Source organism: Paracoccidioides brasiliensis (genome assembly GCF_000150735.1).
Source record: "Paracoccidioides brasiliensis Pb18 unplaced genomic scaffold supercont2.1, whole genome shotgun sequence".
In the NCBI taxonomy this organism is placed as follows: Eukaryota; Fungi; Ascomycota; class Eurotiomycetes; order Onygenales; family Ajellomycetaceae; genus Paracoccidioides; species Paracoccidioides brasiliensis.
This window is the reverse complement of record NW_011371358.1, coordinates 886,044-911,603: the sequence shown is the minus strand read 5'-3', so window position 1 is coordinate 911,603 and position 25,560 is coordinate 886,044. Positions and strand designations below refer to the sequence as shown.

The following is a 25,560-nucleotide window of genomic DNA, read 5'->3' as shown; positions in this document are numbered from 1 at the left end:
CCCAAAACCCAGGAATTCAACCTTCCTCTCCCCAGCCCAGGACACCTACTGGGCCCAGTTCGAGGAAATCTCTAAATACAACGTCCACCTCAATTTCGTCGAGCGTCTATGGGCCGCCTGGTACGTTTGGATGCAGAATGATGTCCTCGCAACCGGCATCCTCTCCTTCGTCATGCACGAGTGCGTCTACTTCGGCCGCGCTCTGCCCTGGATTATCATCAGCAGAATACCCTATTTCAATAAATATAAGATTCAACCTGTAATATACCATATAAATTGATTGACACATGGAGCTTATACCTGATCTCTCGCTAATTCTTACCAGAATAAAATCCCGACCCTGAAAGAACAATGGGAGTGCGCCAAACTAGTCCTCCTCAGTCACTTCACCGTCGAACTCCCACAGATATGGTACCTTTTCCTTTCCTTTCCTTTCCTTTCCTTCCCTCTCGCTCTCTCTCTCCCCCCCAAAATCACCAAGAGCAACCCCATTTACCAAAATAATGTAGGCTCTTCCACCCAATGGCCCAATATTTTGGCCTAGAGACTGGCGTCCCCTTCCCCTCCCCCTGGACCATGGCCTACCAAATCGTAATCTTCTTCGTCGCCGAAGATGCCTGGCACTACTGGTCCCACCGCCTTTTTCACTGGGGCCCGCTCTACCGCTCTGTCCACAAAATCCACCACCAATACTCCGCCCCCTTCGGCCTGGCTGCTGAATACGCTTCCCCCATCGAAGTGATGGCCCTGGGATTCGGCACTGTCGCTGCCCCTGTCATCTGGGCAGCCTTCACGGGCAAACTGCACATCCTCACCATGTACATTTGGATCATGCTGAGGCTTTTCCAGGCCATTGATGCGCACAGTGGGTATGAGTTTCCGTGGTCGTTGCATCATTTCTTGCCTATTTGGGCCGGGGCGGATCATCATGATGTGCATCATGAGAAGTTTATAGGGAATTTTGCAAGTAGTTTTCGATGGTGGGATTATTGTTTAGATACAGAGTATACGCCTGAGGCTGCGAAGAGGTGGAGGCAGAGGAAGCTGGATAATGCGGCGAAGAAGAAACAATGATTTTGTTTGTTTTCTTTCTATCTCTCTCTCTCTCTCTTTTTCATTTCTTCTTCTTCTTTTTTTTCATATATATCTTGGGAAGATGCACAGGACAGTCGTTCGACGAACCACGTCCCATCTCATTCCAGCGGTTCTATTGATAGGTCTCTATCCTATCACAGATACTGCTTTTTCTTTCCCCGTGTACTATTCCGGATTCTCCCCTTCTAATTATCCTTTCGGATCGATTTTGGCTTCCCATTGCTCTGGAGTACTTGATTGAATTAATTCCTGCCTTCAAAATTTCAAAACCGCCTTTGGCCCCCTGATACGTTCTGTTGTTACCTCTTTTCTCGATAATATCCCCATTTTAATTTGTCTATATTTCTTCTTTATTATTATTGTTATTTCTAGTATCATAGATGAGATTTTTTTTTTTTTTTTTTTTTTTTTTACAATGTATGAATAATGTTGCAACCTGAGACATTTATTCGGCCACCTTCCGCAAGCCAAAACAATCTCCGTATACGCATATTCCGATCCGACATCCATCCCAAAAGTCGCCGGATACACACATGGATCCTCTGTAATTGTCGTGATGAGGAAACCGAACCGGATAGGCGCAAAAAAATATAAGAAAAAAAAAAGCTTGTCATGGGAATGCTTCATGGTATCTAGTTTAGTTATCGTAATCCGACACCATCTCTCATCCCAGCCCTCCCAGGTCATTAAATTATTCAATATGGCAACCTCCCTCAGCAGAGAAGCTTTTAACCAAGAATCTAAACTTTCATTAGCTATTAAAGCCTATAAAATGAATCAATTTTCAACTCTTAGAGCTGCTGCTAAGTCATTTCGCGTCCCCTACTCCTCTCCTATGTTATAGACTATACGGAGGCACTATGCGTTCAAATTCTCAACTTAACAATAGAAAGCTGACCTCTACAGAAGACGAATCTCTAGTCAATGAATAATATTCATGGATGAAAGACGACAGCCTCCCTGAATTGTGATTTCTAAGATATGGCCAATCTACTACTTTCAGCATGAGAATCTGCTCCTACAACTATTGTGGGAGGAAGATGGGGGGAAATATTTATCAAATGGCACTCTGAACTGGAGACTAGATTCTCATGCAAGTATAACTACGAGTGAGCTTTATGCGAGGATTTAAAGCTCTTACACGAATGGTTTGCATTGGTGGATAATACTATAAAGAAGTATGCAATTGTGCTGAAGGATAAGTACAACCCTGATGACATTGACTTTCTAATGAGAGTTATTACTAGAGCTGAGAAAGAAGGTAAGCCATCTCTTATACAGTCAGGAAACAGAGAATGAGCAACTGTGATTGAGGTAGTCAATGCTACAGGCTGAAGTCTACCTCTTATGATCATGCTTCATCAATCCTCATGATACAAGCAACTGCCAGTGAATTAGACAATTGGTCTTGGCAAGAAGAATTGGACTACAAATGAGCTTGGCTTAATATGACTGCAAAGGGTATTCAAAAGACATACTGAGGCTCGTACAGCTGGCAGATATAGACTGCTGATTATGAATGGACATAAATAGTCATTGATACAACTGAATTTGATAAGTTCTGCCTGGATCATTATATTATAGCTCTTTATATGCCTCTTCATTCCTCTCATCTACTGCAGTTACTAGATGTGAGCTGTTTTTCAGTGTATGACAAGAAGATTGAGCAGGACATGAGATTGGGGATCAATCATACTGACAAGGATGAATTCCTAATCAGCTACGCAGCAGCTAGGCAGGAAACTATGAAGGATACTTCTATAAGAAACATACTCAAAGCCACAGGCTTGATTCCATTCAATCCAGATGAGGTTCTTACTCAGCTACATACTCAATTCCATACTCCTACCCCGCCAGGATCAGCTCATGCATCTCACGGATTCCAATCCTCCTGGATCCTCAAGACCCCCTGAAATGTAACTCAATTGGGAGCGGCAGAGCAGCAAGGTTATTAAACGCTGTACAGATCTTCTTTCTAGTCCCACAAATCAAGCTCTCGATCAGCTAGTTAAAGAATGTCAGCTGGCCATGAATAAGATTGCTCTTTTAACAGAGGAAGTCAAGCAGCTGAGAGGTGCCAACGCTAGACAGAAATGAAAGAGAGAGAAGCCACATATGTATATAGCTGAGGAAGGGGTTGAGGATTCAAATCTGAGAACTAAAAAGCGAGCACCACCACGCTGTAGTAAATGTGGCAGTACGAAACACAAAGCTCCTAGCTGCTCACAGACCTAAGGATATATTCTATATCATTACTATAGAATTCCTAGTGGTTGTTGCTTAATTTGAAAATTTGTCAAATAATGGGTTGAACCAAATGGTTGTCGTTGGATCAAAAAAGGTGTCGGATTACGTTAGCTAACAGAGACGAGTTGAGTGGATTATGTAAGAAGAATAACAATTTTCCGAGCTTCAAGAGGAAAAGATACGATGTTAAGGACATACGTTCATTTCTACCGCAACGGACAGTTTTATAACTGAGATTTGGAGATCTGATTGCTACCAGCAAGTGCCCCATTCGATCTGTCATTTTGTCCGGATAGATATTTTCCTTCCTTTTCTCTTTCTCTTTTTCCGCAGGTGTTGATGAAAAGGTATGGGTATCAAGAAGAGGACTCGCAAGTTTGCTCAGGTTCGTCTATTCGCTTATAGTCAATTGGAGATGTGGTGAGAGGGGTCTAATCGAAGGGATACAACAGGTCAAAAGAGCAATTACTAGCCGTGATAGTCGATTGTATGCCCATCTCCCCCCATCCTCCCGAATAGTCCTCGTCCGCCCCCCCCCCCCCCCCTTCGCACAAAATGAAATAATACATCAGATTGCTCATTATTAGTTCCCATCGCAAACAACAGAAAAGAAAACCAAGCCAAAGCGCCAGAGAAGAGCAAAGTTGCAAAGAATACATCCAATGACCTCGTCCGGGAAATGTAATCAACATAAACCCTCCCTTACACACACACACACACACACACACGCTTCCTCCACCCACTACCCTTCCAAATAGAAAACAAACCTTCCCCCACTAACGAAGACCACCCTCCTCTCCTCAACAGCCCCCAAGTCTCTTCCGCCCTCTTCTTTCAATATAACACAGCCCTAACACCCCCCTACTCTATCCTCGTCGATACCAACTTCCTCTCGCACACAGTCCAGCACAAACTTGAGGTCATCCCGACAATGATGGACTGCCTCTTCGCCAAATGCATCCCGCTCGTCACGGACTGCGTGCTAGCCGAGTTGGAGAAGCTGGGTCCCAAGTACCGCATTGCGCTGCGGATTGCCAAGGATCCGCGCTTTGAGAGGTTGAAGTGTGACCACAAGGGGACGTATGCGGATGATTGTCTTGTTGATAGGGTTATTAAGCATCGTGTTTATATTGTGGCGACGAATGATAGGGATTTGAAGAGGAGGATTAGGTGAGTTTCTTTTTTTTTTAAGATTTTCGAAAGTTTTGGTTGTTTATTGCGTTTCTGACGTTCCTTGTTTTGCTTTGGAAATTCTAGGAAAATTCCAGGAGTGCCAATCATGAGTGTTGCTAGGGCGAAGTATGTTATCGAGCGCCTCCCCGATGCTCCGGAGAAATGAAACCACTTTATTCTTGGCTTTCTGTTTTACGGGTTACTGGGGTTGCGGGAGGGTCTTTTCCCGTCTTACGTGCATGACTTTCTATCACCGGCTGCCGGACGATTGTGCGACCAGGTGCTCAATTAGCGACCTGATGCGATTCAGCCGGGCGGGAGATACGTATTCCAACAAGTTCGAACACCAAGGATATGCGGAGTTCGGAATTGCGGAATTTTGATTATGCTGTTCACGCCACATTGGCGGGAATAGCATTAATATTCTTGACCCACTGAGCACTATGGAGTGCAATCCGGAAAGGGAGATTAACATGACGTGATGTTTGTGCGGGTCCTGGGAACCCGCATGTGTATTATATCGGGACATACAGATGCAAGGGGCTCTGTTGCCTTGGGCTGCTTCTGCATGGGGACTGAGAGGTTTTTGTTCCCCGTCCTGCACGGCTATGTTACGTGCCGTTTACAAGGGTGGATGGGCATCTTGCATTCGGCGTGTGGCGTGTGTTGTGGGATGCTGGTCTATATGTATAGATACATACGTTAGCCTGTGTTGGTTTGCTGCTTATCCGTGGGAGTATATGTGTTTGATCATAGATTTAGACACCAATTTAACTTGCTATTCTAATGTGATCATGGACTGGTGGTTGGATATCCAGCCGTATCATCTTTTTGCGTGTTTTCTTTTTAGCGGTGGAAGATGTATTCACGGTCTCTCCCATATCTGACGGGCAGCATTCGAAAAGAACTATTTAGATCTTTATTCTAATAGAAAATAACCTCGAAGGAATATCTCACTGATGCCCCGTGTCCATCGCTCCTGGGAACGGAGAACACTTTTCAGCCGGGAATCATCACATGGAGATAAAATGTGCCCTGACCTCCGCGAAAAATTTCTCCACGCATCTATCAAATCTAAGGGATACCAGATTCCACTACGAATTCTACACAGTTTATCCCGATCACACACCTCTATCACTATCGCTAGTTTTCTCACAATGTTCCATGTAGATATGCTATTCATAGTTGGCATATGTCGGATATCCAAACTTCAAAACCCAAGCCACTGTCCGCTTTCCCTTTCCGCTCTCCACATCCCGCAGTCCAACACTTATCCAGCGCGCCGTTCCCGAGCACGGCCCATGAATCGCTTGCGTGCAGATGGGGATCCTCTTCCTAACGCGTCATCTACTCCCGCATGCGCAGACAGTCTGGCTGAGGAACAACAATAAAGATGACCAGAGCACGAAGAACATCACATCGATCGTGATCGACGGGCCAGGACTGGTATATGATGTCTACGAGTGGATATTGCCTTGGAGTGACGAATCTGCAAACCCTGTTGATGCACAGCCGTCTGCGGATGAAGTGAGCATTGCCGTTATGCACTTTCTGCTGTGTTTGACGGGGGTGGGTGTTAGGATGTAAGTATTTTTGGTTTTTGAATGTCGATTATTGTTAGATGGAGTTGAAGTCTTAAAGTCTTTTTCTGTTCTGGGTTCTGTCTATTCTATAATCAAACTAACTAAGGCGATTCTGTTATTTGAACAAAATTAGAGAAAATATATACTTTGACGGTGCGCTGCCCCTGTCCAAACGCAACACTCGTCTGGAACGGATGGAAGCAACTCGACAAAAGCTCGAAAAGTTATGCTGTGATACGCGGGGGGGGTTCAAAGTTTCCAGCATCCGCAGTAAGCCCATGAGTATCCCCCGGGATTGGATCTTCGGTCGTCGCCCGCCATCATCTCGGTTCAAGTTCTTGCCGGCACCTGCATTCATGATACCCACAGTCATTGAGGATTTGAAATACAGATGGAGTAGGGAGGAGGTTATGAAATGCACAGCACGCGTTCCAGAATTGCACGAGATTGCGTCACGTCAAACTAGAAATATTGATAATATATTTGCAGGACTTGTCGAAGTTGTCCTAGGGGAAGCTGATGAGTACTGTGCAGCTACAGCGAAGAACTATGGCTGTGCAGTTCTGACAGGCGACTCTGACCTGCTCGTTCACGACCTGGGCGCGGAAGGATCTGTGATATTTTTCAATTCTATTGAAATGGGCGACATTCTTCATATCCGGGAGTCATCAGCTACAGAAGAAACTGAGGACCCCGATGCTATGAAACTAAGCATACGAGCAATGCAATTACACCCCGCGACAATCGCCAAGAAACTGGGCGTTGTCAGTTTCCAGCGCTTAGCCTATGAACTGAAGAAGGATCCCTACACGTCGTTTGCGACACTCATCCACAGAGCGAAGAGTACCACGGGTGTCGTAGAGAAGAGTGCATCGTATCAATCGTTCATGAAAGAGTACTCGAACAATATCAGCGGTAATGATTCAAAGCAGATACATGTACATATGCATACGGACTTGACAGACCCCAAACTCTCCGAGTTATTTACGCAATATGAACTGCCAGCGTTCAACGGGCCTGAAACGGGGGCATATGTATACCTCCCGATCCTGGTGGAATGTCACGGGCGCCGCGCCGCATGGCTGCAGGGTAGTGAACTGCGGTTACTTGCCTATTCGCTGCTGAATTTGAGGTATGCTGCAGACGAGGGACGAAGGAAGGGGAGCGTGGTTGAGTATATGCGCAAGGGCCAGCGAATAGCGCCTGTCACTCTGACGCTGATGACGCAGAGGGAGGTAGAGAGGAGACTTGGGGCGTTTTTGGGGCAGGTTAATGGATTCATGACGGCTGTTTACGGTTGCTATGGTGATTCTGTTGAGCGAAGTTCCGTCTGGAAATGTTTTGCGCTGTATGATATTCTCAGTCGCATGGAGGGCGAAGACAGGCCCAGAGTGGGAGAGATACGCAGGTTTTTGGAACGCGGTTATTGTGGGGCGAAGTTGGAGTGGGATGATATTCACCTGCATGCGCAGATGCAGGCAGTGCTGTACTCTCTACGGTTGTTGAAGGAGCTGTTGGTTGTGGATGGGGAAGAGACGTGGGTGCCGCTGTTTGGGGAGATGTTTGGCGAATTGGTACGGGAGGTGTCGGGGCTGTTGGCGGATTTGCCGTGGATGCACGTGGCTACTCAGCGGAGGGGGGAGTTTGGCGGAGATGTGGACACCAATCAAAAGGTGGTTGAGGGGTTGTTTTTGCTTCTCAATGTGGAGGAATGGGGAGAGGAGCTGGATGGGGAGTCAGTTCAGGGGTTGGAAGTCCTGAGGGTGTCTCCTAATGGACAGGGTGACCTCTCGATGGCTAAGGAGCAAAAAGCATGGAGGGTGGCAGTGACCAAAGCGCCGAGCAAGAAGGGAAAGAGGACGACGAGCAACGCTGGATTGGAAGAGACGGCCAAAAAATTGACGAGAAAGGGGAGTAATCCAAAGCCGACTACGAATATGTATGATATCCTCAGACAGGTCGGGGATTGAGCTCGTATCATGTGTATGATCAGATGATTGAAGTGTTTGACATGAACTAACGCCTGTCCAATATACCTACCCAAGATACCCACTATCATTGATAGATGTCATAAACAATAGCTCTCATATTCTCGCTGTACCAAGACTAAAAGGGGGCAAGAAGTCAGTGTTAAAGATGAAAACGGGAAAATAGTTCAATGGTCCATACAACGGGCTTCTCAATAGATAACATAAAAGGCAAAAGGGGCATCCAATACTGACATCACATTTCAATCATAAAAAATAAAAGCATGTCATCTAAAAATGGGGAGGAAAAGCCACCATAGAAATAAGTCCCTAACCAAGAAGGGATCATAACGCTCATAAATCCTCCCTAAATGCACTTTTACGATCTGTTGACGGATCCCGCCCCGAAGAAGAGCCACCTGCTCCCGCCATACCATCACCACCAGCCAGATCACCCTCCATCACCGGCCGTGGACTGACATCTTTCAAATGACTTGGCTCCGCCTCATCCCCAAATGGATCCTTGTCCACAACCCTTGCCTCCCAACTCCGGCTCCTCCCCCTCTCAACCTCCTGCTCGCGCTCATCAGCCGGCAAATCAATCACCGTCGTGCTAATATTAGGCAGTACTCTGGATCCCGCTCCATGATACGCCGCCGCACCCTCATCATACGGTCCACTGGCCGCTCCCGCTCCCGCTCCCACTCCCACTCCAGCACCCCCAGCTCCAGGCCTTGCAAGCCCCAACTCCTGCTCCTCATAATACCCACCGTCCCCCATCCTCGAATCCCAAATCTCATCATGCGCATACCCGCCCCCATACTCAGTACCGCCACCAGTCCTATCCCTCCCCCGCGAAATCCCAGGATGAAGCGGCTCTTCATACGCACCCCTAGCCGTCCTCCGATTGCGCAACGCAGCCCATCGATCTTTAGCCCAGCCTGCGATCCCGGCGCTGCGCGGGGTCGGGTAACTGCTGTCTCTGTAATGGCTGGAGGAGGATGTGAAAGGAATGTAGGATTTTAGAGGGGGTGGGGGGAGGCCGGCGCGGTGGGCGCGGTAGTGGGTGAAGGCGATCCAGGAGATGTAGGCGAGGAGAAGGAGGAAGAGGATTATTATGAGGATTAGGAACCAGCGCATTGTGATTGGAAAGGGTCGGTGGGCTGATATGAGGCTGCGCCTTGACTACTGAGGGTGTGTGAGCGAGGCGGATGGTTCGTAACTGATTGATTGGTAACAGCTGGCAGGTGGATAGTGGTACCTGACTGGCAGTAAATTTCAGGGTGGAGGCATGGGAGGGGTATATATGTAAAATGTTTTATGTATTATGTACTATGTATAATAGTGTGGGTATATGTGGGTGTGAATATGTTACATACCTGTTGACAATGAAAAGACGATTGCCAAGTTTCCCATAGTGCATCTTATCAAAACTAGACTGGGTTAAGCGATTTGGGTGTTAGCCGCAACATAGCCGCGCTTGGCGATATCAGCCTCAAATTTCCGCTTCCTGGACAATAGAGATGTGTTTGCTATAGATCTAGGGAGTATTAAAATATGTAGATAAAGATAAATATAGGTGGATTGTGCAATAGAAATTTAAATTCCGTTAGTAGTTATACTCCATGCCCAAAAAAAAAAAATAATTCCACCAAAATACATCCTTCTATCTCTCTACGTCGACATTTATCCCCTCTCCAACGACTCTATTCGACCTCGCGGAAACCATTGTCCAGTCCTTCATAGCAACGGACTAGAGACGAGACCCATACATACATAATAAGACTGTTACACTGCAATATTCACTCCTTCACCATCCATTCTACCGCCCAGACCTCAAAAACCCAACAATACCCCTACAATACCCTACCAACTCCGCCAGCCGCTTCCCCTCCCGCTCCTGTTCAATCTTCCACTCCCTTAACGCCTCCCGCAATGCTGCCCGAGTTGCCTCCGCCTCGCTATCACCAGCACCGTCCGCACCATCCCCATCCCTGCTCTCCCCAATTACATCCCCATGCACCCTCAAAAACACCGCCATCCACGCATTCACAAGCTCAAAATCCCTCCTCGTCCTCAGCCGCGCTGTCAACGCTGACACAAACTCAATCAACTCATTACATCCCTTCCCGCTCAGAAGACCAGGGTCCAGCGAGCGGATTTCCAAATCGGCTTTGGCCGGTGAGAGGGATTTGAGGTACTCGATGAATGAGTCGTAGTTGGCTGTTTCACTGCATGTGTGGAGGAGGGTGGTGAATTGGGAGATTGTAGAAGTGCTGGCTCCGTTGGTGTCGGTGGTGTGTTGGAGTTGGAGTTTGGCAATGCGGGAGCGTTCGGCGGCGGTGGGTTTTTTGGGCTTATGGCTGTCTTCTTGTGTTGCGGGGGAGGAGTGATGAGGTGGAGTCTGCGTTTTCATTTGCTAGCGTGGAGGGTAGGAAGAAGGGAGCTTTTTGTGGGATCTTAGGGGGATCTTTGGGCTTGTTGCGCTCCTGTAGATGGATAGGTTTAGTATTCCCTCTCGCTCAAGAGTCAAGATGAAAAGAGACAAAAGAAAAGAAGAAAAAAAGAAAAGAGAGGGGAGAAGAAGGCTCTCACCTTAATCACATCAAGATGCAAAAGCGTCTGCCACCTGCTCTTCGGCACAACACTAAGCGTTACCATATCACGACTCAACTGCTCCATCCCCAACACTTGTATCCCCTCTCCACCCCCCCCATTCCCATCCACCTCTTCAAACGCCGCTTCCAAAATCGCCTCCCCCCCTTCCCCACTCGCCGTCGGCTCCATAACCTCCACAAGCCTCTCCTCCTCCTCCCCAATGTGCTTCGTAGGCACCCCCACAAACAAACTTCTATTATTCCACACATTAACCCCGACCCCATCCGCATGCGCCGTCGCCAAAAATTCTCCCGTCACAGATAACGCGAGAGCCGTACATGTTTTCTCCATGCGGAAGGCGTCAATAAGGTGTCCCGTCGGCAGATCCCAGACGCGAATGACCGAGTCCATGGATGCGGCGATGACCCAGCGGCCATCGTTGGAGAGGCAGAAGTCGTTTATTTGCCCTGTGCAACCCCATAGTTCGCGGACGAGTTTGCGGGTTTCGATGTCTATGATGCGGATAGAGAGGTCGTCGCAGCTTAGGGCGACGAGGTCGGAGGATATGTTGTGGCGGAGGCCGGTGATGGAGCACATTGGATGCCAGTTCAGTTCGTGTTGGAGGTGGCCGGTGGTGAAGTTCCAGAACTGTGACCGGTTGGTTTATTAGAAATTGAGAAAAATGTTGATGTAGATAGAGAAAGGGTAAGGGTGGTGGTATGTGCAGTGTAATGAATTGAAGTGCATAAACAAACCTTTACTCTGCCATCGAGCCCACAGCTAATCACAGTCGTATTCAGCGCATCAACCATTAACCCCGTAACAGCGCTGGTATGTTTGCCCTCGCCCATTTGAAAACCCCTATTTTGGCTCTTGCCAGTCCCCAACTCCTCCATTCCATCCAATTGGAGCATCTTGAGCTTCCTAGCTTGTGCTGGCGTTACCCGCGCCGGGAACGACTGTCTGTGCATCCCAGACTGTAGATTGTACATGTCAATCGATCCACCAGCGGAACCAACCAGCGCAAAAGTGCCGCATGGAGAAACTGCGACGCTCTTTTATCGAAAAGTTAGCATCATAATCACACCTCAATGCATAGCTGTTTTTGAAGAAAGAGTAAAAAAAAAAAAAAATGCAAACCTTAACCTCCCCCCCATCCCCTGTCGCAAACGTCCACCTCCCGGCCTTCTTCCTGCCCCAAAACCACGTCCTCGCAACCCCATCCCCCCGATGCCCCGTAACCACACTCTCCCACCCCGTCAACCCCGTCCCCTCGGTACTGCCCCCTTTGGGATTTGCCCATATCGGCCCACTGCCAGCCCCCGCCGCACCCCCCGTCCCCATTCCCCCATCCCTATTCAACGAACATGCCAAACAGGTAATCTCCGGCGTCTTAAACTCCTCCCTACTAACCACACCCGCAGCCGCGCCCGCAGACGCCGTCGCCCTCCTCTTCTTCCGCACCCCAACATTCCCCTGCGACAACTCGACATTCTGCGAATCCTTCCGTAGACTCAGTGCCCACAGACTCCGATCCCGGCTGGAGCTGAGAAGCCATTTGCCCACAGTGTCGGAGTCGTCAGAGGCGGCAGGGAGGAAGGTTAGGGTTGTTATTGGAGCTGCGTGGCCAGCGCGAGAATGTAAGGGGCGCGGAATCGGGGAGAAGGGGGTCTGGTCGAAGATCCAGGAGCGGAGGGAGTTGTCGGTTCCTGTGGAGAGGAGGACAGGCTGGGCGGGGAGGAATTGAATCTTGCTAATGCCGGCCTGAGGGGGTTGGCCTCTGTCGCCGGATCCAGCTGAGGATGAGGGGGATTCGTGTGCATCGCGTAGAACGCCGGTGATACGTCCGCCATCGTTCAAGTCCCACATGGTAATATCGCCGCTGTCCGCGGTTGCGGTGGCCATGACGCCTGCTTTTCGTCCGTCGTTGCCGGCGCCCAGGTCGTCGGTGCGGAAGCTTATGCTGGTTATCGGTGAGATGTCCGTAACGGAACTCCCTGTCAATTTGGAGCGGAGGTGTAAGATTGGCTGGTCCGTGCGGACATTGTGCATGACTAGGGCTCCGCCGGAGTAGGCGATTGCGAGGAGGGAGAGGGCCATCGTGGGCTCTAGGGCTGTCACGGCCCCTGCGTTCGGGATCGTTGGGAGAATGGTGTAGATTAGTTTTCCTGTGCTGAGGTTCCAGATATCGACGCTGCCGTCGCTGCGGCCGGCGAAGATCTTGTTGAGATATGTGGGCATAGTGCATATGCGGCCGGTGAGGACGCGAGGGCCTGAGGAAGCGGTTCTGGCAGCTGGAGGGGTGAGGGTTGTGTAGTGCTCGAAGGTCGTGGACTTCCATATACGTATAGAACTGGCACAGCAGCCCACGATCCACGATCCGAACACCAGCAGCTGCTCAACGGGTTCGATTCCCTTTCCATTTCCAGTGATGGTGGGACAGGCCAATTCTCCGACTTTCTTCCCGCGCTTAAATAGCCATACCCCCGATGGCTCGTTGGGTAGCGAACCACCCCAAGCACCGAGTATCTTATCCTTCCATGCGCATATCGCGGTGATAGCAGCTGGTGTCTGTGGGCGTGTGAGGAATATCAAACTCAGGCCACGACGAAGGTCGTAGGTCTGCAGTGACCTGCCGATGGAGGTGGTGATTTGGAAGGTTGTTTTGCCTAAGGGAATGGAGGTGAAGGGGACATTTGTGGGGGAGACGAGGCCTAGAGTCTGTTCATTGCAATTAATACTCCATTTTTCTGATGTATATAAGCATGGATATATTCGCACAATTGAAGGCATGGACTTTATGGACTTACTCTGAAGGGCGAGAATATCCTGGAGCTTGGAGGAGAGTGAGGAGGCTCTTTGGCCGACACGAGCTGTTGGCCCAGTGAGACTTTTTGTCTCTTTGCGACGGGGAAGCCAAAGGCCTCGCTGTCGATCAAGGGCATGGTGATATTATATTCAGATGTTGTAGGATGGCATGGATATGTATTCGACTTCGTATGGAAACAGGGTTGATAGTTAATTAGATGAAATCGATTTACCCAGACATCAGCTTTGGATTTCCACCCTCAGCCGATCAGATTAGACTAGACCAGACGAGACGAGACGAGTCGCTTGAGATTCCCAGGCTGGGCTATCGGCTGGGGTGATATTATTTTGTGTTTTTTATGGTTGAATTTCTTTTCTTTCTTTTCTTGCCATATATTTTTGTTCGGGGGGGAAATTTAGGTTGGGATATTTTTCACTTTTGCCCAGTCTTGGCCAGGCTGATAAGTTATTTTAACTACGCCCGAAGAACATCAATTGAATAAGAAATACGGAGTACAAATAACTAGTTAACAAGCTAGTTATGCACACAACTGGCAAATAAACACTTTGTCGTTCATTTTATTTTCAATTCAGATGCTTTGAACACCTGCATAGTGGACATAAGCTTCATCCTCATCTCTGTGTATATATATAGTGTCTGCGTTTCGCCTCCAATTCGATATCTATAAGTTATAACTAAGACTTGCCATTGAACCCTTTCTTGGTGGCGAATCCACGGCAATCATCACAGGACAATCTGACGAGTGTCGATATCTACATTCCCAAATCAACCACGTAGAGCATACTGCATGCTGCATACGGCGGACAGCGGACAGCGGACAACAGATAGCAAACAGCACCGATCCACGTACCCTCCCACCCTACCCCTTGTCCCCGACAGCAATCCGGATGGAACCGGTATCTGGAGACAGCAGTTGTGGTGCGACATAATAATACCTAATCGGTTGTTGATGGGATAAAAGTGTGTGTGTTCTCTTGACGACTATACATTACACATATAGGCACTGCTGCTACTGCTACTGCTACCGCTACTGCTACTGCTGCTGCCTGGTGGCTCAAGTCAATCGACCCATATACAATGGACGAGACGCAGAAGGACAAGGGAAGTGGAGAGAAAGCGGTGGGAGGGGGATCGCTATTGGCTAAGGAGAAGTCGCAGGCACAACACCAGCTCCAGCTTCAGCAACAGGTGGAGTCTCTTCAGTTGGGCGCTGGGTCGGCGGTGTTTGGCAGCAGTAACGCTGGCGACACGGTAAAGGGACACTCGGACAGGGAGAAGGAGAAGGAGAGGCAGCCTGCTCCGGCACAGTCTACAGCAGCAGTACACGACAGACCAGGCCGGACTGCGGGTTCTCCCTCGGGGCTGGCAGCTGCTGGTGCCTCCCCTGAACCTGCCACGGGGAACGGGAAGGGGAACGGTAACGGGAGCATGAGCATGAGCATGAGCATGAGCATGAGCATGAGCATGAGCATGCCCACTGCTGACGGAGAAGGAGGAGACATTGCAACAGCTACAGCTACAGCTACATCTGCTGCATCTCATACATCTCTTACAACTACATCTCCCGGCACAACAACTACTGCTTCTACTGCAATCCCTTCCTCCCTCTACTCCCTAGGCTCAACCATCCACTCTGCCACCAGTGACCGCGTACCAGGCACAGGCACAGGCGCCTGCGCCTCATCCCTCGCAGGTTCCATAAAGGGCTTCAGCAGCAACAGCAACATCATGGACAATCCCGATGGTGCCAGGAGCAACCCCTCTTCAAACCCAAACCAACATAGCAACAATACCAACAACAATGCCATTGAATCATCTCTCCCATCATCTCTCCCATCAACAGCAACAGCAACAGCAACAGCGGCAGATTCTACATCTTCCACTATCTCTATATCGGGTCCTTTCCCCAATATCCGTGCCGATTCAACGACAACTACGGCAGCAGCCACTGATGGACGTTCCACTTCAAACTGGGTAGTCCGCCCGGCGAGATCCTCCAGTCGAACGCCAAGGAGATTTAGCGGGAGCACTGCAGCAAGCAGTGCGAGTGAAGCGGAACGTACGTTGCACAAACAGGAATATCTCCCCTCAATCATGATCATGACGTAGTTGCTATATATATCTTAAGCAAGCTTCGAGAAAACTGACAATACAGTTCAATTCCAGCCAAGGTACCCCTCATCGGGAAAATCGGCGTCTGCGCTTTGGATGTCAAGGCTCGCAGCAAACCGAGCCAGAATATCCTTACCAGGTTGCAGTCAAAGGGGGACTTTGAGGTTATCGTTTTCGGTGACAAGGTTATCCTTGATGAGGGTAGGCAAATCCATATTACCATATTTTATGTCTCTCTTCCTCTCTCATCTGAAGAAGATACTAATATTTACTTCTGCAGCTGTCGAAAATTGGCCGGTGTGGTAGGAACACCCCACCCTTCTTGGCTTTGACATTGAAATTGCTTGTTACACCAAAATATCGAGTTCATGCTAATTTTATATAGCGATTTCTTAATTGCCTTCTTCTCCGATGGATTCCCCTTAGACAAGGCCATCGCGTATGCCAAGCTGAGGAAACCCTTCTGTATCAATGACCTGCCAATGCAAAAAGTGCTATGGGATAGACGCCTATGTCTTCGTATCCTGGACCAGATGGGTATCCCGACCCCGAAACGATTCGAAGTCAACAGAGATGGCGGTCCAAGAGTCGAGTCCAAAAAGCTTGCCCAACACATTTACGATCTTACTGGTGTAAAATTGGATGGACCCGATGATGGCACTGGAGGTGGCAGCCCGAAAACTCAGTCCGTGACCCTGTCGGAGGACGGAGAAACCCTCATCGTCGACGGCAAGTCTTTCAGAAAACCATTTATTGAAAAGCCCGTCAATGGGGAAGATCATAATATCCACATCTATTTCCCCAATGATGACCACTATGGCGGTGGCGGTCGTCGACTCTTCCGGAAAATTGGCAATAAGAGTTCAGAATACGATCCGGATCTCACCATACCTAGATCTATTCTTGAAAAGGATGGAAGTTACCTCTACGAGCAATTCCTAAGGGTTGATAACGCTGAGGATGTCAAAGCTTACACAGTAGGACCTGACTTTTGCCATGCTGAAACTCGCAAGTCTCCTGTGGTTGATGGCCTCGTCCGCCGCAACACACATGGCAAGGAGATAAGATATATTACCAAACTCAGCAAGGAGGAAGCCACCATAGCCACCAAGATATCTAACGGATTTGGACAACGGATCTGTGGCTTTGATATGCTTCGTGTTGGAGACAAGTCTTATGTCATCGACGTTAACGGGTGGAGCTTTGTTAAAGACAACAACGACTATTACGACAAATGTGCCAAAATCCTGCGTGAGATGTTTATCAACCATAAACTGCGAAGGGAAGGGAAGAAGATTGACCATCTACTTGTTGAAACTCCCCCGAATGGTGAATTGCCTACCGGACGCAAGAACAATGGCGGTTCCCACAGACAGGCTCTCAAGTCCCTTCTCAAGTCACCCAGTATGACGAGAATGCAGAACCCAATTTACAATCAGAAGACACATCCAACTGTCTCCAGGGATTCGGCTTGCGTGACGACATCCTTCCCAACTCCCAGTTCGGATGCGAGTGTCTTGGCTTCCAACTTGAAGGGCGTACCTATCAAGACTGACAGGCGTTGCACCGTCAAAACAAGCGATAGTGCCAGTTCAGCGGTGACTTCTTCGACAGATACCGTTGTTGCTCCTCCTCCAGCATCAAAACATTCCTGGAAACTAAAGGGAATGGTAGCTGTAATCCGCCATGCCGATCGGACCCCAAAACAGAAATTCAAGTTTACTTTCCATACACAACCTTTCATCGACCTGCTTAGGGGACATCAGGAAGAAGTTGTCATCAAAGGCGAGATGGCGCTGCGCTGTGTTTCTGATGCTGTCATGATTGCGATGGAGCAGGGGATTGAGGATATGGAGAAATTGAAGCTTCTTCAGACGTCCCTGCAGCATAAGGGGAAATGGCCGGGGACTAAAGTTCAGATCAAGCCGATGTTTAGGCAGAGATATCCGGATGAGATGCGGGATCGGCTAGCGGCTCCCTCTGGTAACCCGCCAAGTTCGGCTTCCGAAAACTCTCTGAGTTTCAATGTATCTAGAGAAGTATCTCGAGAGGAAGGTGCCGAAGCTGCTGGGGAAACAGAAGATGAAAATGAAGAGCCATTTCTCTCTCGATCGCAAACGTGGAGCAACTCCCTATCGAGTCCTACCTTTTCGCGATTTTCAGCGGTGGAGAATGATCTGATTCTCGATAAGCTTCAGCTGGTGATTAAATGGGGTGGTGAACCAACACATGCTGCGCGATACCAGTCACAAGATGTCGGGCTTAATATGCGTGATGACTTGAAGTTGATGAATAAAGAGGCACTGAATGATGTGAGCATTTTCACAAGTTCAGAGAGGAGGGTTAGTACCAGTGGTAAGTTCCGCCGTTGCTGTTTGATTGGTTTCCCGTTTTGTCTAGCTCCATTTTAATACTGAGCTGTCTTTGTTTTCTATTCGATTCTATTAGCCCAAATATTCGCCTCCGCGTTCCTGGATCAGAAGGATGTGCCTGAGGATTTCGTACAAGTTCGAAAGGATTTGTTGGATGATTCCAATGCAGCTAAGGATGTTATGGATAAGGTGAAGAAGAAGCTTAAATTGCTTTTGAGGGAGGGGAATTCGGCGCCGCCGCAGTTTGCGTGGCCGAAGGAAAATTTCCCGGAACCTTCTATCGTCTTGTCGACTGTTGTTGAGCTGATGAAGTTCCATCGAACAGTTATGAGGTATAACTTTGCGCGACTGGAACGGGGTGATGCTTCAGTTTCTCCAGCCACTACTACCACTACCACTACCACTACCACTACCACCACTACTACGACTGCAAGTACCATTGATATTCAAGGGAAGACAGACCAGGACACACCGGCACCGATTCTCTCATCCATTCAGGGACGCTGGTGCGCGGGCGAAGATCCGCAGCTGTTCAAGGAGAGATGGGAGAAACTATTCGCTGAGTTCTGCGATACGGAGAAGGTTGACCCGGGGAAACTTTCGGAGTTGTATGATAGTATGAAGTTCGACGCATTGCATAATCGGCCGTTTTTGGAGTGGGTCTTTTTGCCTCCGGAGAGTATGCTGCAGACAGGCGAGGTTGGGAAGCAGATGAGTTTGAGCACGGATGTGAAGTCTCGGTCTGCTAGTTCGGAGAAGGGGGAGTTGGGTGCCGTAAGGGGACAGAGGTTGTCTCCATCTGGGCAAGAAGGGGGAGGTGGAGGGGAGGTTTGTGCGGCGGAAAAGGAAAAGGAGAAAGCCGAGGATAAGAACAACAATACCTTCGTCCAGCGTCTGGGGCTTAAAAGGAGGTCTGTTGCTGACCTCTCTCTAATGCAACCGATGGGTCCACTGGAGGATTCTTACGATTCCTATTTCAAACTTTACGGGGGTTCAAACCAGACGAAAGCTAAGTTAGACAAACGCCTCTCCAGACTCCGCCAACTCTACAAATTCGCCAAGGTGCTCTTCGACTTCGTCACACCGCAAGAATACGGAATAGACGACGACGAGAAACTAGAAATAGGCCTCCTAACCTCCCTCCCCCTCCTCCGAGAAATAGTCATGGACCTCGAAGAAGTCCAAGCATCTCCAGACGCCAAGTCATTTTTCTACTTCACGAAGGAATCGCACATCTATACACTTCTCAACTGCATCTTGGAGGGTGGTATACAGACCAAGATCGCCCGCCGCGCCATTCCCGAACTAGACTATCTGTCGCAGATATGCTTTGAGCTCTACGAGGCGTGGGACAGCGAGGCGGCGACGTTTTCGTATTCGATTCGTATCTCGATTAGTCCTGGTTGTCACACGTTTGATCCACTGGATGTGCAGCTGGATTCGCGGCATGCGATTGGGTGTGCGCCGCGGAGGAGTTTGACAGCGCATCAGGATTGGAAGGAGGTTATTGAAACATTGAAGGCGAAGTTTGACACGTGAGTTTTTTTATTTTCATTTTTAATTTATATATATATTTTGCTGGTTATGAATATTGGCCTAACGGGGTGCGTTGTATGCTGTATAGGGTCAAATTGCCCAAGTCGTTCATTGCAGTGAACCTCAGCGATAAGCATGCTGCTGCGAAGGTTGATGATACAGTGATGGCAGCGGCAGGGGAGGTGGTTCAGTAGTGAAGTATGAAGATGTGGATTTTTTACATTTAGGTGTTCAGCAGGTCGGGTTGATGATGAACTGCCTTTTTTAAATTTATTTAATTTATTTATTTTTAGTTTTATTTATTTTTATTTTTAGCTCTTTTTGCTTATATTTTGTGCCTTGTTTGTATTGTATGGGCTCTAAATAGTTTTTTTGTTTTTTCCACTTTTTAAAGAGGACGGTGTGGCATTGGGAGACGGATGTATTTCATTTGGATGGATATTCTGCGGAAAAGTTATTTTTGGTGAGATGCAGGAAGTACATAGATAGATGGAATAGACAGGATTGAGAAGCGGATTTTGTTTGAGAGCGGCAAAAACTATAGATGAATCTATGTATTCTCATACCAAGTTGTCAGATTGGATGATAAGCTTCATGGAATCATTCGTTCGAAACAAGTCAGACTTCCAGGATCTACGTATTTCCCTATATGCGTTATCTGTACCTATTTCGCATCTTGGTCCCTTTGTATTAACCTTTCTCATTCCCCCTGTTTTCTAGCTCGGTAGACGTGCCTGATTTTAAAAATGGGACCAACGTCCATCCCCTCCATAGGACTCGTGGATCTCAGCAGTATTTCCGACGACAGCTTCTCAGAGAGCCTTACATGGACGGGAGAGGGGTCGTCCGGCAAAGAACACACGGTTCAGAGGAGTCAGATTGTTGCAATCGTCCCCTGTCCTGAGAACAAGAAGCTACTATCTTATATTTGGCTGGAAGATTCCATCTCCCCTCCCTCCTCTTCTGCGCTCGACGAGCAGCCAGAACAGCAGTATAGATTAAAAAGATTCGAGTCGGCTGGCGAATGCCCCGCGCCCCTCAGTCAATTTGTCTTCAAGCCGCGGCCGCCCCATGGGCATAAGCCACATCACCATCTCTACCCCTCCACCACCGCCCATGAACCCAACTTGCACATCATCATATCCACGAAATCAGGCACCCAGCGCGCCTCCTCCTTCTACACCACAGCCCTGAAGCCCCTCTTAGCATTTCTCAACCTCGCCGAACACAGTGACTACTGCACCCATCTCACCCAGTCACCGCAGACAATCACCCAGCTCGCCCAGTGCATCTTTCTCCCCCGCGCCCAGCTAGGGATTGAGCAGACCATCATCCTCCTGGCGGGGGATGGGGGCTTAGTTGATCTTATCCAAGTGCTCTTGTCGGAGTGTCGCAGCAGTGATGTCTTTAGGTGTCCTGTTGTGTGTCTGGTGCCGATGGGGACGGGGAATGCCATGGCTAATTCCGCGGAGATTATTTCTGGGCGGGATGTGACGGTGGGGCTGAGGGTGTTAGTGGGAGGGGTGGAAAAGGGGCTGCCGACGTTTCGGGTGGGGTTTTCGGAGGGGGCAAGGTATGTGACGGATGAGGGGGGGCGCGGGGGCAGAGAGCTGATCTGTGGTGGAGATGGAGGTGAAGGTGGTAAGGGGCTGGAGATCTTCGGTGTTGTAGTGTTTAGTTGGGGCATGCACGCGTCGCTTGTTGCGGATAGCGATACTGCTGAGTACCGCCGTTTCGGGCGTGAGAGGTTTCACATGGCAGCAAAGGAATTGCTGTTCCCGTCCGATGGGAGTCCGGCGCATGTGTATAAGGGGCAGGTTATGGTTACCACTACAAAGGGGAAGGGGGGGGTGCTCCAGACGCGCCCGCTGAAGCAAACGGAACATATGTATGTACTTGTCACGTTGTGCTCGACACTAGAAAAGGGGTTTACGATATCGCCTGAATCCAGGCCGCTGGATGGGAGGCTACGATTTGTGTATTTCGGGCCGCTGGGGTCGGAGGAGATCATGGAGATTATGCAGTTGGCGGCTACGGGGGGAAGGCATGTGATGGAGAAAAGGGATGTTGTGGATTATGAGGAGGTTGAGGGGGTGAGGATTGATTTCTGTGAGGGGGAGAGGGAGGAGAGGTGGAGGAGGGTTTGTGTGGATGGGACAATTGTGGTTGTGGAGGATGGGGGGTGGGTGGAGGTCAAAAAGGGGGGAAGGGAAGTGGTGAGGTTGGTGGTGCCGGTTGGGAATGGGGGCGGAGAACGGGGTTGATGTCGAGTGGATGGAATATGATGGTGTGGATGTTGGTAGGGGTTTAGGATTCAATGTTAGAGAACTTTGCGGCGCATTTAATAGAATTTCGCATGGATCGATATACATAGGTTCATAGAATAATCGTGCCTCCGCGCACCCACACCTGATGTGGGTGCGCCACAGTGTAATGATAAAAACAGTGTAATGATAAAAATATCAACTTCTTCATTAATCAATCTTCAAATAATAATATATCACCACCACCATGATCAATAAGATAGATGATCTTGAAAAATGTATTCAGAGTGTCATTGAAGTCTATAATGACAATTGAAAACAGAAAATCCTACCTCTGGTATGCAAATTTAACATTTCTTATCAATGTCTTTGAGCAAGAATCAATGAAAGAAAAACATGCAATGCAAAGACTGCACTGAACAAGAAGCTTAGCAAGAGCCAGGAGAATGTGTTAAAAGAGTGAATAGCTCATATAGGCAGGAATAATTGTCTGCTGACTGCAGAGCAGATTCAAGATAACATGAATCTCATTCTCAAATATCATTATACTGATTTTTTAACCTCCTCATCTGTGGTCAGCAAGATGTGGACCTATCAATATATACAAAGCTTGAATGAGTATAAAAGAGTTAAGCAGAAGACAATAAATCTGAAAAGAATTGCTGTTGAGAATATTAGCTACATCAAGATGTGATTTGATCATTTGAAAATCTTACTTCAAAAGTACACATTTCAAATCTGTAATATCTACAACTTTGATGAGATTGACTTTCAAAAGGGTCAAGAATGTGGAGAATGAGTTATTACTGCTTTTAAAGACTTTAATTCACTTATAACTTCATCATATTCTCAAGAATTGATCACTGTGATTGAGTGTGTTTCAGCAGATGATGAGATATTGAATTTCTTCATCATCTTGAAATTCAAAACTCAATTTGAAGATTGATATACACAAAGCAATCTATCAGATGAATATACAATTATGACATCAGATACTGATTATATCAATGATGAGATTGACTTTGCATGAATTCAGCACTTTAATAAGATTTCTAAAAAACATCAGTAAGACAGTCATCAATTACTGCTTTTTGACAATTATGAATCTCATCTTACTGAAGAATTTTTACAATACTGCAATCTTCATAAAATTATTCTATATGAATTCTCTTTACATTCAACTCATATATTGCAATCTCTAGATGATGTATTTTTTTAACAGTATAAGTACTATCATTCAAAGACAGTTAATCAAGCTGTGTAATACAGATATGAGCAGTATGAAAAACATCAATTTCTACAGAATCTAATTAATGTCTGCAAAAAGACTTTTCAATCTTTTATTATTCAGATTGACTTCATAAATTGTGACATTATCTCATTCAATTCACAATTTATACTGCTTAAGCTAGATTCAAAGATCTCTGACTAATTTGAGTTGCAAATATATGAAGAAGACTTCTTTTCACTGCAATCAAACTGTTCAGATACTGCTTCATCACAGTTATTCTCATTCAAGACAATTGAGAAGCTACAACATCATATTCAAGTGACAAAGAAGACAATGCAAGATATGAAGAATACACTTGATTTCAAATCACCTCATCTGAACAATCAATTGAACAAGATTTTCTAAGATAGTCTTGTTCAGACAGAACTCAATGCTATAAGAGAGTGTGTGATTGAGAGTTACTATCTTGCAATCAAATGTCACAGCATTAAAAATACACATCAGCAGGTTCAAGTAGAAGGTATACTCACTGTCAGAAATGCAAATAGAAAGATTGCACAATGTAAAGAGGAGGAAGCAGAAAAAGAACATTATAAGAGAGTTAAACATATTGAGAGAGCTTTGAAGAAAAATGCCACAGATTCAACTCAACAAAAGATTAATGATATATATGAACATGTCGCAAATAATACAGCTACTACAGATGATATAGGTAAATTAATTATCATAGATTAGCAGTGTGGTGATGAGATATTAATTTTTGAAGTTCTAATTATCCATATTTTTATCATTACGCTGTTTTTATCGTTACACTGTGGCGCACCCACATCAGTTGTGGGTGCGCGGGGCACGATTAGTGCTTATTGTGTATGGACTCAGTGCCCAGTTGCGCATGCAAGTATTATCGCAAGGGGATGATAGATTGCTGGCTAGACTTGAAGGACTTGACTTATCAACGTACGTAGGAAACGTGTTGGTCATACATACCAAGCGGTGTGGCTGGAATCATTTTTCACGGATATTCGTTCTATGGGATCCAAGACTACAAAAAATGGCCAGGGCAAGGCAATAACTTGGGGATGGTTAGACTCTGAGTGTGTGAATCTCAGGCGGCATTCATGACTGTGTGGATAACTGGAAAGTAGTTAGCTGAATGCTTGAAGGCTGTTTGCGTTGCGGAGCTGGCGGCTGATGACTGAGAGTGAACAGAGCATGGGATATCTTAGTTGAAAATCCGCACTGCATTAAGTTCTCTCTTACTCTTTGATTCTAGATACGGCTGACGGAGGAGCTGACGGAGGAGCGGAGTGACAGTCATGTTGAGGCGGACGGGAACGGGTGGCATTGCGTAGCGCACGCCACAATGCGCCGTTGTCTCTCTCAACTCCCTCATTTCAACAATTCCAACATCAGCTCAAACAACGTGAATTCTTATAAAAATAAGCTTGCTAGTTATGAATTTACCAAAAAGTCCAGTTGAACTCAAACTAAGTTAGTTCTTCTGCACATAAACATTAATAAGAATATTAAGAGAATCTATCTTATTTTTTATTGATAATATAATACTAAGATAATTTAAACTGGAACAAGCTGAATTATTAAAGGTTTTATTTATTTGAAACATGCTGTTAACATTAGAATTTCTGCTAGATCATGTAAATACACCATCAGCTTCAAATAGTTCCTGTTAATCTAATTTCAATAATACCTCACTATTAATTAGTGAAGTTACCTAACTAATTAACTAGTTAACTAGTTAACCTAACTAATGTAACCAATCACTCAACTGGCCAGATCACTCAACTGGCCACCTCCCCACTGTACATTAAACAAATCTTTAAATTCTGCCACCACTATACTAAATTATCCATTAAAAAATTATATACAATTAAATCCTAGCTCTGCAAGCATCCAGGGGCTCTATGTCCAGTATTCTCACACTTGCTGCAGTGTGCCGGTGCTTGCTTTTTAGTGGGTTGATTTGAATCCTCCACCCCTCTATCCACCATCTGCTGAGCAGTCTGAGCAGTCTGAGCTCTAGCTAATCCTTCTTCTCCAGTCAGAATTCCTTCCTGACCTATGTAAACATGACCTTGTCCTCACTTGCATTTCTGCTTCTCATTTGCAGCTCATAAAGTCTTGTTCTCTTGAGCCAAAAGAGCACCCCCATGCATAGCTAGTTGACACCCCCAAACTAGTTGATCTAGAGCTTGATTGGTAGGACTAGACGGGCTTTGTGTACAATGCTTGATAAACTGCTTGAGCTTGTTGAATTGGTGTTTCAATTGGACAGCATTTCAGGGAGTCTTTGAGATCCAGGAGGCCTGAGATTCATGAGATGTGCCTGGGGGACTTGGTGTATGTAGTTGATAATATAGATGTTCAAGAACCTCCTCTGCATTGAATGGCACTAAGCCTGTGGCTCTGAATTCATTCTTAATAGTCATATTCTTCAATGCCTCCTTTCTAGCAGCAGAATATAGTTCTAGGAATTCCTTCTTATTCACATGATTAATGTCAAGCCTCATGCCAGATTCAATCTGCTTGCAATA

General features: G+C 47.1%; 7 protein-coding genes across 7 annotated transcripts; 5 read left to right on the top strand and 2 right to left on the bottom strand.

The window, feature by feature from the left end:
* Positions 1-522: 522 nt before the first annotated feature.
* Positions 523-1,074, top strand: PADG_11073 (uncharacterized protein; the record flags this gene model as incomplete). Its single annotated transcript, XM_010758374.1, has 1 exon — positions 523-1,074. The coding sequence occupies one exon, from the start codon at positions 523-525 to the stop codon at positions 1,072-1,074; it is 552 nt and encodes a 183-aa protein (XP_010756676.1).
* A 3,199-nt stretch (positions 1,075-4,273) lies between these two features.
* PADG_00272 (rRNA-processing protein FCF1) lies at positions 4,274-4,681 on the top strand (the record flags this gene model as incomplete). The annotated part of the gene is made up of 2 exons (XM_010757457.1): positions 4,274-4,512; positions 4,600-4,681. The coding sequence occupies 2 exons, from the start codon at positions 4,274-4,276 to the stop codon at positions 4,679-4,681; spliced, it is 321 nt and encodes a 106-aa protein (XP_010755759.1).
* A 1,154-nt stretch (positions 4,682-5,835) lies between these two features.
* On the top strand, positions 5,836-8,068 carry PADG_00271 (uncharacterized protein; the record flags this gene model as incomplete). The annotated part of the gene is made up of 2 exons (XM_010757456.1): positions 5,836-6,098; positions 6,232-8,068. 2 exons carry the CDS (start codon positions 5,836-5,838, stop codon positions 8,066-8,068), a joined length of 2,100 nt encoding a protein of 699 aa, XP_010755758.1.
* Positions 8,069-8,419: 351 nt separating this feature from the next.
* Positions 8,420-9,205, bottom strand: PADG_00270 (uncharacterized protein; the record flags this gene model as incomplete). Its single annotated transcript, XM_010757979.1, has 1 exon — positions 8,420-9,205. One exon carries the CDS (start codon positions 9,203-9,205, stop codon positions 8,420-8,422), a length of 786 nt encoding a protein of 261 aa, XP_010756281.1.
* Positions 9,206-9,887: 682 nt separating this feature from the next.
* PADG_00269 (rRNA-processing protein UTP21) lies at positions 9,888-13,608 on the bottom strand (the record flags this gene model as incomplete). The annotated part of the gene is made up of 5 exons (XM_010757455.1): positions 9,888-10,484; positions 10,661-11,311; positions 11,419-11,718; positions 11,804-13,384; positions 13,474-13,608. 5 exons carry the CDS (start codon positions 13,606-13,608, stop codon positions 9,888-9,890), a joined length of 3,264 nt encoding a protein of 1,087 aa, XP_010755757.1.
* Positions 13,609-14,280: 672 nt separating this feature from the next.
* PADG_11072 (inositol polyphosphate kinase VIP1) lies at positions 14,281-19,707 on the top strand (the record flags this gene model as incomplete). Its single annotated transcript, XM_010758373.1, has 7 exons — positions 14,281-14,389; positions 14,494-15,552; positions 15,660-15,806; positions 15,886-15,907; positions 15,991-17,960; positions 18,054-19,512; positions 19,602-19,707. The coding sequence occupies 7 exons, from the start codon at positions 14,281-14,283 to the stop codon at positions 19,705-19,707; spliced, it is 4,872 nt and encodes a 1,623-aa protein (XP_010756675.1).
* Positions 19,708-20,259: 552 nt separating this feature from the next.
* Positions 20,260-21,777, top strand: PADG_11071 (uncharacterized protein; the record flags this gene model as incomplete). Its single annotated transcript, XM_010758372.1, has 1 exon — positions 20,260-21,777. The coding sequence occupies one exon, from the start codon at positions 20,260-20,262 to the stop codon at positions 21,775-21,777; it is 1,518 nt and encodes a 505-aa protein (XP_010756674.1).
* Between the last annotated feature and the right edge of the window lie 3,783 nt (positions 21,778-25,560).